General features: G+C 33.2%; 1 protein-coding gene across 1 annotated transcript in view; it reads right to left on the reverse strand.

Moving 5' to 3' along the window:
- Positions 1-3,609: 3,609 nt before the first annotated feature.
- The window catches only part of LOC105622141 (prolyl endopeptidase FAP-like), a 93,818-nt gene continuing 79,628 nt past the window's right edge, over positions 3,610-17,799 (reverse strand). The window contains exons 4-5 of the mRNA XM_012203574.1: positions 6,498-6,572; positions 3,610-3,708 (exon numbers count right to left, since the gene is read on the reverse strand). Coding sequence (XP_012058964.1) covers positions 3,610-3,708; positions 6,498-6,572 — 174 coding nt within the window. The remainder of the gene's footprint in view (positions 3,709-6,497; positions 6,573-17,799) is intronic.

Consider the following 17,799-nt stretch of genomic DNA (forward strand, 5'->3'; position numbering starts at 1 on the left):
CATAATACACTACGCCGAGCTGGTCGCACCAAATACAGAGCATGACCTTGGACGTCAAAATCACCGTTCTTGAAACCATTCACGACACGTTCTTTCACTAATAGCGGCCTCAGTATAAGTATTTGAGAGCATTCGATGAGCTTCAGCCGCAGATTTCTTCATATTGAAGCAAAAAATTAAAACCTCCCGCAAATGACGAGAATTTGGCTCGTAAACTGACATTTTCAATCGAGAATAACTTTATGATGCAGACACAAATCGACTAATGTTTCTATGGGGTTATTTTGACAGATGCCCAAGTTTACTGTATGACGTATATGATCTATTTATTTCGACCACCACTTACCGCTAAAGCCATCTATAGGAAAACGGCGGAAGCAAAATTGTACACCTAATATAAATATTATTACTTGTGAAAAATAAAATTTTATTTTTCTATACTACTTGTAATTCTATACACAAAAGAATATATCTCTTATTTGCTACAACACAACAAAAAACTTTTCCAGAATACGCTCGAATGTTCTAAATTATTAAAATTTTGAAATATTAATTTTTAAATTTTGGTATATAATTGATTATAAAAAAATAAATTATGTTCTTTTAATATATATATTTTTAAATTATAAAATTATGTTCTTTTAATATAGATATTTTTTAATATATATTTTTTTCTTTATATTTTCGTTCTTTCCTTCAAGCAATTAAAAAAATTATAGTTTTCTTAATTATGTCATTATTGTAGCAAACGAACGCTATTGTCCCGCGAATAATGTATAATTTTATATTATTTTCGGGGAGAATAACAACTACATTCTTTTCTGTACATAAAACTGTACATCTAATTATTATTACTATATAATATTATAGCAACAATAATTAAAAATGGAAGTTCTAATCATAATTATTTTATAATGCAATTACCAAATACCTAAACTTTTATCAATTTTTCTTTCAGTAGAGAGATTACGTGGCATTGAAAGATTTTATTTGAACGTTGCAAATATACTGAAAAAAGTGTGATTGGGTTAATTGGAAATCTAGTAGATTCAACCAGTATGTCTGTTCAAAATCAGAATTCTTGTAAGAATTACCGAATGAATTTGATTAATTCCTTCTAATTAAATTTTATCAAAATCTGATGTTGATTGAATAAATTTTTTTCATTATCAGAATTTCTTATTAATCGAGTATTGCTAAGCAATATTTACAAAACAATATATAATTACAAAAATCCAAATTAACTGTATTATAAATTAAAAACTTCTTAATATTTCTCAAAAAAAATCTATTAACAGAAAAGAAAAGACGTTTTTTCATCAGCTGTGCCATATATTGGGTTGGAGGAAAAATTCTGCAGATTTTTTAATAAGTGACACTAGAGTCAAAAAATAGATATGTCATTCAAATGCCAGTCTGCACATTTTTTGACAAGTCACACTACGTTTGACATTTGGCAGAAGTGTATGTTTTGATCGGACGTCTTGCAGGTACAAGTAAGATGGAAGAGCAAAAATTGCATTTTCATCATATTTTACTGTTTTTATTCCGTAAAAGCCATAAAGTGGCGAACATTAAGCGCGAAATATGTGTATGGTGCCTTAAGCGCGAACACATGCGAAAGATGATTTGCCCGCTTTCTTTCTGGAAAATTTAATCTCCAAAATGCATTACGCTTTGGATAGTAAAATGCTGCTAACGACAACCAACTCCTGGCTGCAGTAAAGAGTGATCGGCACTTAACGACTCGAGAGATTGCGGAGCGCTTCGGCATTCATCATATAACCGTGCGGAGCGCTTCGGCATTCATCATATAACCGTGCGGACCGATTGAAAAAGTTTGACGTGATGAAAAAGACTGATGTCACGAAATGATCGAAAAGAACATCATGGACCGGAATTTGGTGTGAGTCTCTCCTGAAACAAAATTCTTTAGACCCATTTCTGAAACAGATCATCACTGGAATCGAGAAATGAATGTCTACAACATCAAGCAGCAGAAGTCATGGTGTGGTCCGGACAAGTCTTCACGATAGCGAAACTTGATGTGCACAGAAAGTATTCAGCATTTGGTAAGATTACAAAGAAGTTTTGCTGTTTTTCGAAACCCCTGCTCCCGCAGGGCCAAATGATAGATTCAAAAAAGTACTGCGTCCAGCAAATTGCACAAGGTAGCAGGCAAATAGAAACGGTGTAGTCTTTTATCATGACAATGCCCGACCACACACTTCTTTTATCATGAAAAAAAAATTGCAGAGCTTTGGCTTAAGAAATGATCCAGCACTCATCATATTCACCGGACCTTGCACTGTCCGATTACCACTTGTTTCGCTCGCTGCAAAACAATGTCAACGATTCAACTTAATAAAGATCCGAAATCACCTCGCTGATTTTTTCGTCCACAAGTCCTAAGGATTTTATGAGTAACATCAAGATCCTATCGAAGCGTTGGTAATATGTTGTAGATCAAGACGGTCAATACATTGTTGATTGAATAAATTGTTATAAATATCGATTTTTTGTTTAAATTTTATATTAAAAACTTGCAAAACCTTCCCATATATAACTTCGTTCCACTTCCTTTTCTTTTTAATCCCTTTCTAATGGCGGATCCATGAAGGGGAAGGGGGGGGGAGCATGGCAATCATGATTCCCCTCTTGGAGTTTCCTTTTTAAAAATTAAAATGTTACATATATTTTTAATATTTCTAAAATGCTTAATCACAATTTTGATATTCCAAAAATATTCTTTAATTTAAGAAACTCTTAGATTCTTGCGGTTTAAGGCTTATTGCTTTATTGTAGATACCGTGTTATGCAGTGTAAGCGAAAATCACTAATTGCAAGATTACTTACAATAAAATATTACTGCCTGCCGATAAGTGTCGCTCCTGCTAAACAAAGTTTTTCAGCTGTTTAGCGGTTTTGAAAATTTGATTAAGAAATCGTATAAATAGAAAGAAACTTTTGGAGTTTGCGTTGTTACATACAAAACAGAAATTGTTAAAGAAACAGTTGAACAGGTTTATCAGAAATACAAGATGTATATTAGATATATTATTGTAGACCGGAATCAGACGCATTGAAGATTGAGATTGAAGATTGAAAATTGAAATTTGATCAATGAAGACAAAGGAATTTTAGCTCCTATTGTTTTGATTAACACCTAAAATGTTATACCTATTATTTTTTTTTGCTGATATAATTTTAAATAAAATGTTTTATGAATTAAATATTTACATAATATTTTTTCAATGTAATGCTAATGATAATTCAAACAATCTATCTCTCCATATTTAAGCTTAAAAAAAATTTCGCTTGCAGCGCGCAAATTTAATAATAACTAATAAGAACGAAAAGATATGAAAATAATGTAAAGTAATTAAATTTTCCTATTTCTTTGTTATTCATTCGTTACAATTGGCGCATATTTCAGAAACCCGCTAATCCAAAAATCAACTCTAAAATGAATCCGCCAGTAGCATCTCCCTCCTCTTGATAAGTGTTTGGATCCGCCAATACTATATAATTTTAAATAAAAACATTTCCTGGATTATATAATTATATAGTACTTTTTCAATGTAATATACCAATAGTAATTTAAATATTTTATATTTCATATTTGATCTTGAAAGACCTTCGTTTGCAGCGTGTCAATGACTCCGCCTTGACTTCTGGATCCATCTCTGCCCTTTTCAAATTTCTAATCTGTTCGGATAACTCACAGTACGACTTACAATTAGTTCAATTGAACTTTCATTCAGTTGAACTTCCTTTAATTATTTCACTATATTGAATTTCACTTCAGTACAGGATACAACATGCACGATAACATGATTATACGATATATGCAATACAAAGCAATACAGTATTCGCCGATTTGCACAATAATAAAACTGCTAGGATACTCTTAACCAGAATTCTGGTAATGTTGCGTATGTCTAGTAAATATAATTAGAAATTTTATAAATCAACTGAAAAATATTAAACAAATCCTTATAGTATAAGCTATCGAACGTTCTAATTAAAATCTCGCATCCTGTTATAATAACCAAAAATTTTGCTAGATTTAACTAAAATGCATTTAACCATATACATTTTGTTGTTACAATCAAACCATGTTTCTCAGTATGGAAATATATGTATGTTCATTCCGATAATGCTCGAAATATTATTTTTAATGAATCCTGCGTGTTGTCGGATTCAACGAACTTTGCACTACTTTGACTACTACGCGATCTGACCTTAATTCATTTAACCTTATCCGAATTCATTCGCCCAGATATGGGCGCACAGTTTCAGAGAGTTTCTCAACTCAAGCTCCTTATAATTACTAGTCTTTGGAAGTTTAAGTAGTTTCCTACCGACGTACAGTCAAACCACCTGACGAACAAGTTCACCGAGTGACGAAGAACAGAGGTGAAGGTACGAGTTGGGAGAATCTAATGTTTATCGCAGTCATTCCGTTCGGCAATACGGTTAACTTCCGGATAGTCCTACATACCTTGTTTTCGTGATTATCTCACTATGCAATTCTATATTTATTCTCTCGAAAATTTCATTCATGTTTATAACATAAAGCAAAACTTATTCTGATATAGCCGTAGGATTATCTACTTATATTTTTAAATTTTACAAAATACGCTTGATTAAAATTTTGAATTCATAGAATTAATATAATTTGGTATTTAAGTCGTCAAATATATCCAATAACAATAATCTATGGGAAAAACAGTATTGAAGCATCAAAAAATTTAGCTAAATACAAAACTAAAATAGTTTTGTTGAACTAAAATCAAAATAATTATATATGACACTCAAGTTGATTGCTAAAATATTAAAATTTTTTTGTAGCACTGCTCATTATGTTTGAGTTTCCTACATAATTGTTTTAATGATCTAACAAAATTATTTTCAAATCTGTATTTAACTAAATTTTTAGATATTCCAGTACACTTATATATAAAATCATTCTCTCTGTATATTTTCAATTAAAATATTAGGGCATTATTATTTCAATAAGTATCAACTCTTTAATATTTCTCATTAAATACATAAAATTGCCAATATTAAAATTGAATTGCTTATTTCGTAAAAAAAGTAGTATAAAAAATGTTCAGAATACGTTTTCAAAGAAAAAAAATAATAAGACAATGAATTTGTTAATTATTTTCTTTCTTCAACATTTATTGAACCGAGACATAAATTAACTTGCCATTTATTTGAAAAGAAAGAATCATTGTTACACAAAAAAGCGTCCCTTCATTAACATTAATATTAATTCTTAACATACCTTTGGGTATTCGTGTCCATTTCTTTTCTTTGAAATACTAAGAGCACCTGGTCAAATACCGATCTCTTTTCTATTTCTAAAAAAGCCTGGAATTTACTTTTGTGCGTTGCCATTCTCAATTCGTGTGTATTCTTTAATTGGCATAACTCCAAAGTTGAATTGGTTCACACATGACCCAATGTATGTACAAACATTTTTTATAACTAAAAAATTTTATTTTTTTCTTTATTTTCAACTTCTCGGTTGTATTGCAAGAATATGTCGCGAATTATTGTATTAAAAAAGAATTTAACTCTAGAACAACATATTAGCCCTTAATAAACATGATTTTTGGTAACCTTGCTAATGTTGTTAGTAATATTATATATTATATATTATGTTGTCTGTAATGTTATAAAGAACATTTTCCTAATAAATTATAAGTTTTTTAACACAATAGTAATAAAAAAATTTGTATTTTGGCATTGTTTAAGATGCAATATATCTTCAATTTACAGCCATTCGTGCACATTAAAAAAACATTATTTTTAGGTTACTCAATAATTAAACTTCTTGGATAGTCGATACTTGAACTATTTTTTTTTGTAGTTTGAAATGTCAATTTTAAGATATTGAAACATATTTTTTTTAAACATTTTCAGAATTTTATATTTTTGTATAAAACAGTGCATTTTTTCATATTAATTGTATTTAGTTATAATAATTTATCTGTAATTTGTTATGAAGACACAACTGTACAAATATTTTCTAAAAATATGAAAATAAATATATGTAAAAATTGTTTAATAATTTTTATATACTTGTAAAAATGATGAAAATTAATCCAAAATACGAATATGTGTAAAGGTGTCCAAAATTAAAGTGTGTACTAAGAGTTGAAACTCATAGTCTATCGTTGAGTTTATTACCTGATCAGACATGCAAAGTCAGAAATTGCCTATTCGTAAGGTTGAGTTGGGGGACAATTACATTGCGCTGCTGTAATCCTCATTTGCATGCATATGTTTTGAAGAAAAGCTGCATAGTAATTATCATCACGTCAAAGATTCGCAGATTCATAATTTTAATTAATATAATTTAATATATCATGATGTCCGCGTTTTATTGTACAATTACATTTTTTTTCTACTTGGTATTAATGTGACGATAATACGCGCGTTTTATCTCGTTTCATCATTTTTACAAATTTAAAAGCAAAACTCACCTTCTGGTAGTTGAGAGCGAGCAATAGATACTTTCTATCGGCAGATAAATGATGATCAAAACTCGACAGTAAATCCTGAAAAAACAAAATACTAAATCATTTATAAAATAAAAGTTGTCAGGTTAGAATATAATTTCATAATTCAATTCAGTAAAGTGTAAAATATGCAACGAATAAAACTATCAAAAACATAATATACAGAGAAATGGGATTTACAGGAATAATATTAACTCACAATTTAACAGAATTAATGAATTCAATACATTTACTTCATTAATCCGCAAATTATGCAATCTGTTTGAAACTTCTGTCTCGCAGAAACGTTTATATGCAACTTATATTCGATTTAATTAAACTTACTTATATTTGATTTAATTTTAAAGAAACGTTAAAAATATATAGTACTCGCCTCTAGAGAACTTAACATTAAATTAATATCGTGTAAATCGATGTAGCCTCGTCGAATTAAGAATTAAAGTAAACATGATTGTTGCTTATTAAAAATACGATACAGAAGTATAACCGCTATCTTTACAAGCCAACATTGCATGATAAAAAAACAAGTAATTAGTTCCAGTAAAAGAAGAACATCGTAAAAGTTCGAAAATTTCTTGTTCTTGCGTGTCAGGCTGCAGTAATCAGCGTCGAAGAACGCGAGGTCGATGCGGTGCAAATCGCAGAGCTTATCGCTTATTATGCTTATAAAACGAGTCGTTAGCGAAATGAACACGGAATAGACTGCAAATGCGAAACGACGGCCGCGTCAAAGTGGCTTTGTGCTGCCGCGACGACCTGGAACGGTTTGTCGAAATCACGGCCAGTAAATTACGATCATGTGCGTGATACGGACCACCGAGGTTATTGAATGAGCTACGACGAATCGACTAATGGAATGATCATCGTTAAGCAAAATCGCGCATTCGAATGAGACAATCGTTTCGAGTTGCTCGGCGGATGATCGAACTGGCGATCATTTCACTTAGTCGTCACATAATACGGTAATACGTCGTAATACGTAAGTGACGGCCGACAACTGCCATTATTATTTTAATATGGCAAGTTTATTCGCGTGATAAACGAGACTAGACAGATCGCGTCTTTATGCATTGTTGCTCGGCTATATTAACATATACATTAAAATTCAAGCTTTAAATGTCTTTTACAGTTTTTCTATTCAAAAAGTAACTTGTTCATGTGATGATTAAGGGGATATTGGAGCGACGGCTGAACTTGATCGAGGTAAACTTTTTTTAATTCCAAATTGGATAATAATGACAGCTTTCATTCATTTCTTATATTATTACAAGCATGTTGTGTCTCAAACGCATTCATCTGTCCTTATCTAACATATTGCAACGCCATCTCTTGGAAAATCGAATCTACTGCTAGACACAATTATTGTTTATCGTTTCGAAGTCTTCGCTCAGCATTCGTATACACATCATAGTACAGTCATAGTACAATTTAGACGAAAATAGAGCGAAAGATTTTAACCTTTATTAAACTACTAATCCTATAATGACTATCATTTGTAAGGAGGATCACATTTGCTTACAAAACGATTACCTACGGCTTCGTTTTATACACAGCAATATTGCACACAGCATATTGCACGTACGACGCTATTGGTCCAGTTTACATCATGCACTTGATTACTAATTAGTAATTTTTTATTAAATTATCTTAATTTCGGCGATAATGTGTAAACATATACATAATATGTGTATTTAAATAATCATTTTGAAGCATATTGTACCAATTTAGTACATCATTCTTTAAATACATTGCTAAAAGTAAAATAATTTAATAAAAAGTTACTAATTAATACGCGTATCAAATGCACGATGTAAACTGGGCCAATTAATTATTGCATCGTGTGCAATACTATTGTGTGTGCAATATTGTCGTGTATGCAATGTGTTGCGTGCAATATTGTCATGTGTGCAATATTGTCGTGTGTGCAATACGTTTTGTGCTGCATTGTCATTTGGTCCATACGAATTATAAAAACTTTCGTATTAAGAAAACATCTATGATAAGCCGTAATCAGACTATGCATTGAAAATTGAGAATAAGATTAAGATTGAGACTCTACTACTAAGATTGAAGCTCGACCAATAAAAACAGAATAGACCGAGATTGCAAATTGAAATATAGAACTCCGTCTATTTTTCCAATCTTCAATCTCAATCTCAACCAATAAGCTGCCGGTCACGCTTTCAGTCACGTGACTAACTTCATCAAATGTATATGTACAAATAATAAGTTACAAAAAGTACAAACACAGCACAATTAAAATGTGTAAGTGCGTATTCAATAATTGTTGTTATGTATGGTTCTAGCAATCCGATATTCTTAATCTCTATCTTATCTGCTGTTGGATATAATTCATAGTGTAATTGAGCAACTTTCTTAATTTCAATTGTGGGAATTGAACGAACTTATTTGGGAAATTCGTCAATCCTGATTATGCCGTGGTCTCGTTCGGACATGGACACAACTGTATAGTCGTGCTCCTTCATGCACCTTTCCAACAGAATTTAAAAAAACCGCCAAAATCAAAAACTGATCTACGCACCGTGCGCGACATTATTCATATATCGTTTTGCGCTCACCAGCGCTCTCAGACGCCGCAAGCGCATCGCCATGTCATACATTCGAAGTATTTGAGGCAAATCGCTCTAGAGTAGGAAGAAATAGATAAAGGATGGATGGTCCATCCAGATGAAACCACGAGCATAATCAGGATTAAACTTCCCAGATAAGTTCATTCAATCCCACAATTATGCCCTATGTTGTCTCATCCGGATGAACATAACTGTGTAGATATTCAAAGATGCAATTTGCTGGGAACTGAAATATAAACTTGTTTAATTATAAAGCTTCTCTTTTTCTTCGATATTATATAGGGTGTCTCATTTTAATCGATCACCTCAAATATCTCTTGAACATTTTAAAGAAAAACAAAACGACAAAAGTTTTGCGATTTTGAGGAGTATATAAGATGGTGCCATTGGTTGACCTTAGATAGCGTCGTCAAGATCAGAGCAAAGTTTGAATTTTTTTAATGAGACTCTCTATATTATTATGTATTCTTGTAGCTTATTTCGAGAACTTTCCTATAATTAAAAACACTATAATTAAGTTAATTTAATTAAGTTTTCGAGTAATAAGGCTTGCAAGTTACAATACTACAGGCATTAGCATTATGCAAGGTGCCTGATCGACAGTTAAAACCTCTTAAATATTGTTCAGGATCATGTTCTGAATAACATTTATCAAGTTCAAAGTCATTGGTTGTACCTCTTTTTATTTTTATTTTTATGTAGAAATGAATTTTTGCAAAAATAAAAGGAACAATCTGCAATGATCTTGACAAATGTTATCCAGGTCATGAACAACATTCAAGAGATTTTATCCGTCAATTGGATAATGCTTGGGTAATGCTAATGTTGGCGGTGCTTGCAAGCCTTATAACTCGAAAAGTACTTAATGAAAATGAACTTAATTATAGTGTTTTGAAAAGCTCTTAAAATAAGCTACAAGAATACGTAATATAAAATGGGAGATTTAAAAAATTCAAAGTGGCCTTACTTTGACCTTGACGACGCCACCCAAGGCAAACCAATAGCATCATCTTATGTACCCCTCAAAGTCTCAAAACTTTTGTCGGAAACATTTTTCCTTAAAATGGACTGTTCAAGATATATTTACGGATTAAAATCGATAAAAAAGGACATTCTATATAAATATATATATATATATATAAAATATATATATATATATATAAAAGGTTTTGCTTCTTATGGTGATAATTAAGATAAGAGAACACACTGAAATCTTCTAGAATGATAATCGATCTCTTGTAGAAATTAACGAAAATGCGAGATTCTCTTGTCCAACCTACTGCTCTTTTGATAAGCTCTGAAATTACTTTTCTCTCTGCTACTCGTAAAGTTGAAGCATGTCTAGTACTGTGAGCCGAGAATTTAGCTTAATTCCACAATCTTGTAGGCCTTGTTTGATCCAGCAGCTAATTGTTTGAGCCATGACTGCTTTGATTGACTTAGAGAGGGAGATAAAAAAGGAAGAACAAGAAAGTCGCAACTTCTTTGTCTTGTTAATATCAGGAGTACTATGCAGACATTTTCGTGATTTTTGAAACGAGAGAAACAGAAGAAGGATGGAAACGACCCGGTGCTGATGTTTTTAGCCGGTCCGGAACCCGAATCATCAATTTTTCACTAATCACAAGATTTTCACTATCACAAGATTTGTGATAATCTGAGAGAATTAAGAGTTTAAGCGCAATGTCCTGTATCGAATGCAAAGAGAAGCACTAGCTTTTTAGTAATACTTTTTAGAGGAACACTCTTATAAAGATAGAGAGAGACTAGTTTGATTATCATCGGAGCTGGATCCCACACATAATCTTATCGCGAACGCGACAATTTAAGAGCTGCGACGCCCTTACAAAAACGTCTGACTGTAAGATGATTATCGGTTTCATTACAGGAAATTAAGGAGATCGCCGATCTCATGATATTCAAGCTGGAATATGAAGAAGTGTTGGGCAATTCCTGAACTACAATAGGAATTCTAGCGTCTGGATAGCCGAAGAAGAAAACGGGGATACACCGTGGCGTTGGCAAAAATTCCATCAAGCGCGAAGAAGATATAAATATTGTTTAATTTTAGATTCTGATAAAGAAGCGAGGAGAGCTGGGATAGCTGCCTGAGATACTAAGCGTTCTTCGCTTCTATAACTTTGTGACATTCAGGAAAAGCGATCTCTACGCTTGATGTTGATTCCTGAAAGGAGAAGATAGAAATGAAGGAAAGTTAGGAAGGAAAAATAGTGGCTCTGGTCAATAGAATAATGAAAACCAGACATGGGAAGAATCACCAGAGCACTATTACTGTGTCCATTACTTTATTGTCCATTATTTTCCTCAGAATCCGCGGTAATAAAATAAAAGGAGGAAAGGCATAAAAATTTAAATCCTTCCAGGAAAAAGTGAAGGCGTCTACTGCTATCGTGCCCGGGAATCACGATACATAGAATTTGCATTTGTTATTGTACAAAGAAACGAACAAATCTATCTTAAAGGATACAAAGGTTTCGAATATCTCGCGAAAAGCTTTGTGAGAAAGTGACCATTCTGTATCAGGATCTGCTATTCTGGATTCTGAATCTGCAACATTTACATTTTGTATAGATGAAATGAAAGAGGCGAATATAAAGATGTTACAAGCCTTACATCAAAGATTTACGCTGAAATAGCCGAAAGGTGAGGGAATTATATGAAACCGAATTTGTTAATGTAAACTAAAAGTATTATCAACATGAAGTAAAATGTACATAGTATTATCAACATGAAGTAAAATGTTACAATCTCGAAGATCTGTAGCAAAACAACGGAAACCATTGAAGACTGTTTTAAGTTCTAAAGCGTTTATATGAAGGAATCTTTCGGAAGTCGATCATCAACTATGAGTGCGTGATTCCCCCCAGCCGTTCAGAGAGGCATCTATAAAGATTTCCCTCATAAAGATTCCTGAATGAATCCTATTAGATTAGTAAAAATTTTAAAAAATGTTAATTCATTTAAAATCTTGAAGATGTGAAAGGATCATCATAATTGCTGAGTAATCATTATTTTTAGATAGAGCTAAAAATTTTTCTCTCTCAAAAGATTTGGTATAGAGAAAGACATTGACTGCTGGGCATATCAAGACGAGTAAACCGATAAAATTAGCAAAAGTTTTTGTAGAACAGTTTTCTTTAGTAGCTATTTTAAATGTTAGGCATAACAGTTTTTCTCATCGTTATGGAGAACTTGAGATAGATTGTTCTACTGAATCAAATAGGCCTAAATATTTACATTTAGAGGAGGATTCCAAGTAAGACTTTGAATAATTGATTGAGGGAACCAAAAGATTACAAAAGACCTATAATAGCGGCGAGATTCGCGCTCGTTGACAGAAGATCTCAAGAGAAGGAAATCATAAATATATTACCGATTGATACCTGTCGCGCAAATATGTGACCACTGATCTGAGAATCTTTGTGAAGATGTAAGGGGCCGTAGACAGAAGGGTAATGCTGTAAATTCGTAAGTAGTTTCAATAAACTTCGCGCTATTGAAAATGTAGGAACTTTCTGTGTCCCTTAAATGTGGGAACCAGTAAGGCGTCCTCTAGGGTGGTCATTCTCATTTCAGGGAGCATCAAACGGATGACGATCCGTCAATTTTCAAGCTTGTGTGGTAGTTCAATATATGATTTAAGTCTCGCAGATTTGAATATAAATCGTTTACGTTCGGATAATTTATCTATAAGAAAAAATAAAGATAAACTGTTCCTTACAAGGCTTCGCAGGGATGATAGCTCCCTGTAAGCGTTCTAATTCTCTATCGCATAAAAGCGTGTCGCTGTGAAAATACTGTGTAAATCTCGAAGGAATGCTGCAGGAAAAGGGAATGGATAACTCAGAATAACTTCTAAAAATGAGGGATCGGAAGTAATATTTAACCATTTTCATAAAAAGTGCACAGACGGCCTGCGGTTCTTACTCTGTTTAATGGCGATGTCGAGTTCGTAATCAAGTGGGATTGACAATAGTGGCTACTGCGATATGAAGTTCCCATCCAACGAACCGCCAACGAACAGGCAAGAGACCTTCGGTTTTCCGATAGCGGATAATCTGGACATCCAAGGTTGATTTTATTGCCGTAATCCTTGTCGAATTGGCTGTAGAGATTTGTTCCCCATCTGTTGATTTGGAAACCTCGCGGCTTGTCTTCTCGCAAACCTGTGTTGTCTTGAGGCAAAATTCTGACCGAACAGAAACTCATTGATGCCGAGTCTGCGGCGTTATTGCTAACAATGTTTAAGGAAGGTTTGGTGAAGGCCCTCCTATTATTTAACGAAAGACGATAATGGTGATCAGAGAAAAGATGTATACTCCCCGCAAAAAATATTAGAGCTGATCTTGTTTCTTAATTAAGAATTTATAGGATTTCTGGATTTAACAGAATGGATATACCTGAGCCAAGAGCGTTGAGACACGCTCCTACCCAAACCTACGCTTGATACTCATCACGCTTAGTAACTAACGGGATTAGCGCTGCAGCCAGCATTAAGTTTAAATCCTTATTAAGTTTAAACATCCTTATTAAGTTTAAACAGGGCTAAAAATTAGATCCCCCTTAGGCTCAAATTTTGAGAAAAGACGAATGCAGGCCTCCTTGCTCATACGGCTTCGAGACTCAGTCTGAATCGAAGCATTATGTTGTTCCAGCTAGATAAAGCCAAAGATATTTGAGCTCCCCTTCCAAACAGTTCGCAGATCAGAACCTGCGACTCTGAACTGAGATTTGAGTCTGGGGGATTGCGTGCTCGGTGGCAAGTGCCTCAGTAAATGGCGGGTCCTGAGGGGACGCCGATTCGAGGTCTTCATCATCTGCAGTCGCCGTGGCTAAAGAAAAAACGGAAAGAATTAGGGATGAAGAGACCATCGGATATGTCTCTCTATGCTAGAAACAAAGCTGGCTCGTTAAGAAGACGCATCTGATACAGAGCCTCGGTCGAATCTAGCGACTGCCGGTCCTTCATTTCCCTGATTTGAGATTGAGAGAGTAATCAGGGATGCTGGTAAGGACATATCGTCCATCTGCGCGTTGTCTTTTACCGAAACTTTAATCTCTCGGTTGCTGGGAGGCAGGCTTATGTTCGCGAGTCTGACGAACCTAAGAAATTCACGGTCTAAGAAATCGATGAATTTCTCATTGGATCGAGAGCGACGAACTGAGGAATCTCTGAGTACATTCCCGCGACGAGTCTCGTCTCCTCGGCGAGTTTTGTATCCCTGAGCGAGAAGCTAGCGATCTTTTTTCCAGTGCCAGTTTTACAAACGCTCTCTGGACTTCTCAGTGTGCCGGCGAGAATGTCTATCATTTTTCTTATGCTTATATGACATAATGCAATACTAAGCTGAATACTGAGTGAAACACTGTACTTAAGCGAAGAATAGAACATAATGACACATCATGACATGGCGACGCGCTGGCGGCGTCCGAGAGCGCTGGTGAATGCGCAAGATACGCGAATAATGGCACGCGCGGATCAGTTTTGGCGGTTTTTTCAAATTCTGTTGCGAAGATGCGTGCAAAAGCAGACTACACAATTGTGTACATCCGAACTAGAAAGAGCATTAGAAACGTAGGTCGTATTCACATCCACCATTTTTATTCCTTTTCTCACTCTTTGCTCTGTTTCCATTCCATCAGCTCTGAGCTGTGTGGATTATGAGCTGTATGGTCATTATAGGTTATGATTGTATTTGCTGCTTGAAATTTTGTAGCTCCTTTCTTTCCATTTTTGCTCTCAAAATCAGTCGAATATCTATCTAATATTAGTGCAGGACCTGAAGAGTGTCTGGCGTTCAGGTTATTTCTAGATAAGGTGCCAAATATGTATGTCAAGTTGAAGAAAAGGATTGAAATTTCTCATCTGCGAGGAAGTAATGTTTATTCACAAGTCATGTATTTATTTTACAGTAATACAGCAAGTCGACGAATATTATTCGCAGGAAATTTAAATAATCTTTTCATTGGCTGCTGAATGTCTAAAGATAAATTTAAGGAAGCTTTAAGTACAAAGTCTGACTATGAATACGGGCATTAGTCTTATAAAATTTCGAAATGCGGAAATACATAAATATGAAGCTACAAGATTTCCAACAGCTTAGAAGCTATAACCTATAACAACGTAACGATCATAACCTTCTCGACTCAATGGCGGAGTGAGAATAGAACAAGAGATGAAGAAAGAAATAAAAATGGCTGATATACGAATACGTGGGTCGTTTGATAAGTTTGATAAATTTCCATGAAATGGCGTTAATTCATTTGATGACGCGACATCTCGAAAGATCCACTCTTCGAGCCACCCCTTCAGGCCAAATTTCAGCCAGAAAGGACGCATAGTTCACGTTTGATAGTCATTTGAAGTAGGCTGTCTCAAAGTCTGCAAAATACTCATTGACGGCGACAATGACTTCCTCATTTGATGAGAATTTCTTCCCACTGAGCTAAGTTTTTAAGTTTGGGAACAGAAAGAAGTCACACGGGGCCAAATCCGGAGAATAGGGTGGATGAGGAATCAATTCATAGCCCAATTCGTAGTTTTGTCATTACAACGGTCGACTTGTGGGACGGCGCGTTGTCTTGATGGAAGAACACTTTTTTGCGCGCCAATCTCGCTTCAAATGACTATCAAACGTGAACTATGCGTCCTTTCTAGCTGAAATTTGGCCTGAAGGGGTTCGAAGAGTGGATCTTTCGAGATGTCGCGTCATCAAATGGATTGTAGCGCCATTTCATGGAAATTTACCAAACTTATCAAACGACCCGTATTCGTTTATACGGTAGTGCGTTATCTAAATGAGACAAGGATATAATCTCAATTTCCAATGCAGTCTGATTACGACTTTATTAGGTGATAGCTCTACGAGTTGAAAAAATGTAAGTTTTTAACTTCTTTTCAATTTTACAATTAATATAAAATTTATTGCAGCACTAAATTTTGCGTCTACTTTAATCCTGTAAAAGGATTTTTTATTTATTCTATTTATTGTAATAAATTCGGAGATTTATATCTATCCGCAAAGTTCCGACAATTTGACCACTCCAGCATTCGCCTTAAGCTAAATATAGAATAAAAAATACATTCTTTTCAGCTTCGAAATATACTTTATTCTTAAAATATACATATTGTTTAACAAGATGAAAAATTTATAGATTTTTCTATATTGTATTTGAAAGTAATAACAAAAGTTCAACTGTAAGAAATAGAATAATGGCCATAACGATTAAAGCTAGATCTTTAATGCTTAAATAATTCAATCTAAATTATTATAAATGTATACTATATGTATATTTGCATATATATCATATTTTTATAATTATTTTTATAATTATTCGAATATTGCGCGCCGAATAATAAAAAGAATTTGGCAACAATTTAGAACCTGATTAAAAAATGAGTGCAATAAAAAGTAGACATATTTAAAAAAAAAATTAAGATAAAATACGAAAATTTTCGTTTGAATTATTAAACTATATTGTTAAAATATAAACATTGATCTTATTAAATCATTTCATATGTATATGTTCTTTTGTGTATAAGTAGAAAATTTAAATTGCTAATTCCTAATTATATTTTGCAGAAACTAAACATATGATACATCCTTAATGAAAATTTTGCAATAATAATTAACATTCAATAATTTTATTGTGATTTCAGAATATTATTTTTCTTATATATTTTTCGAGAAAAAATATAAATATTTATATTTATTTATGCAAAAAAAAAGTTAATTAATAAATTGTGTCGTTGAACTATAATGTGTAAAATTTCAGATCAATCATGAATAGAAATCATTCGGAACCACACAAATTTTCATTAAAATCTCAATAAAATTTATAGTAAACTGTGAAGCAATAAAATAAATATAATTATAAAATTCGGTTATTTTAATTGTTTTATTTTAACTGTAATAATTTTATGCATACATTTATATATGCTTTCTTCAATAAATTTTTGAGAGTAAAAAAAAAAGACAAACAAATATGATATTGGCATACAGATAAATTGACACTGACAGTTTTATCACGTTACATGTGATAAAAGTTGTGATTCTATTAGCAACTTTCCGAACTAATATTAAAGTATTCTGCTGGGACAGCTTGACACGACCTAATAAATTTGTTACTCTTAAACATGATGTAAAATTTTCATACGTGAAATAAAAAAACAACTTTAAACTACCATACAATTCAGAATTTATTCTTTTTAATAAAAAATAATGCAGATAAAAATCTATCTTTTTTTTAAATAATCGATATCGGAAGTAAATATTAGAGGTAAAAACTTATGCTAACATAGATTTTTCACGTAAAAGAACAAATTTATAGTTTGTCTAAAAGTTTTAAATACTGTTTATTGTTAGTAAGAAAAAGTGTCTAAATTCTCAAAGGCAATCTTTGATTAAATACATTTGGATAATTGCATTTGAACCTCCTATATATAGAATTCATTTGGAATGCACCTGCATTGAAACAGAGAATAGGCTCGCTAAATGCAATTGTCCAAATGTACTCACTCAAAGACCGTCCTTGAAGTGTGTGTGTGTGTGTGTGTGTGTGTGTGTGTGTGTGTGTGTGTGTGTGTGTGTGTGTGTGTGTGTGTGTGTGTGTGTGTGTGTGTGTGTGTGGTGTGTGTGTGTGTGTGTGTGTGT

The sequence above is a fragment of the Atta cephalotes genome, assembly GCF_000143395.1.
Source record: "Atta cephalotes unplaced genomic scaffold scaffold00040, whole genome shotgun sequence".
Classification (NCBI taxonomy): Eukaryota; Metazoa; Arthropoda; class Insecta; order Hymenoptera; family Formicidae; genus Atta; species Atta cephalotes.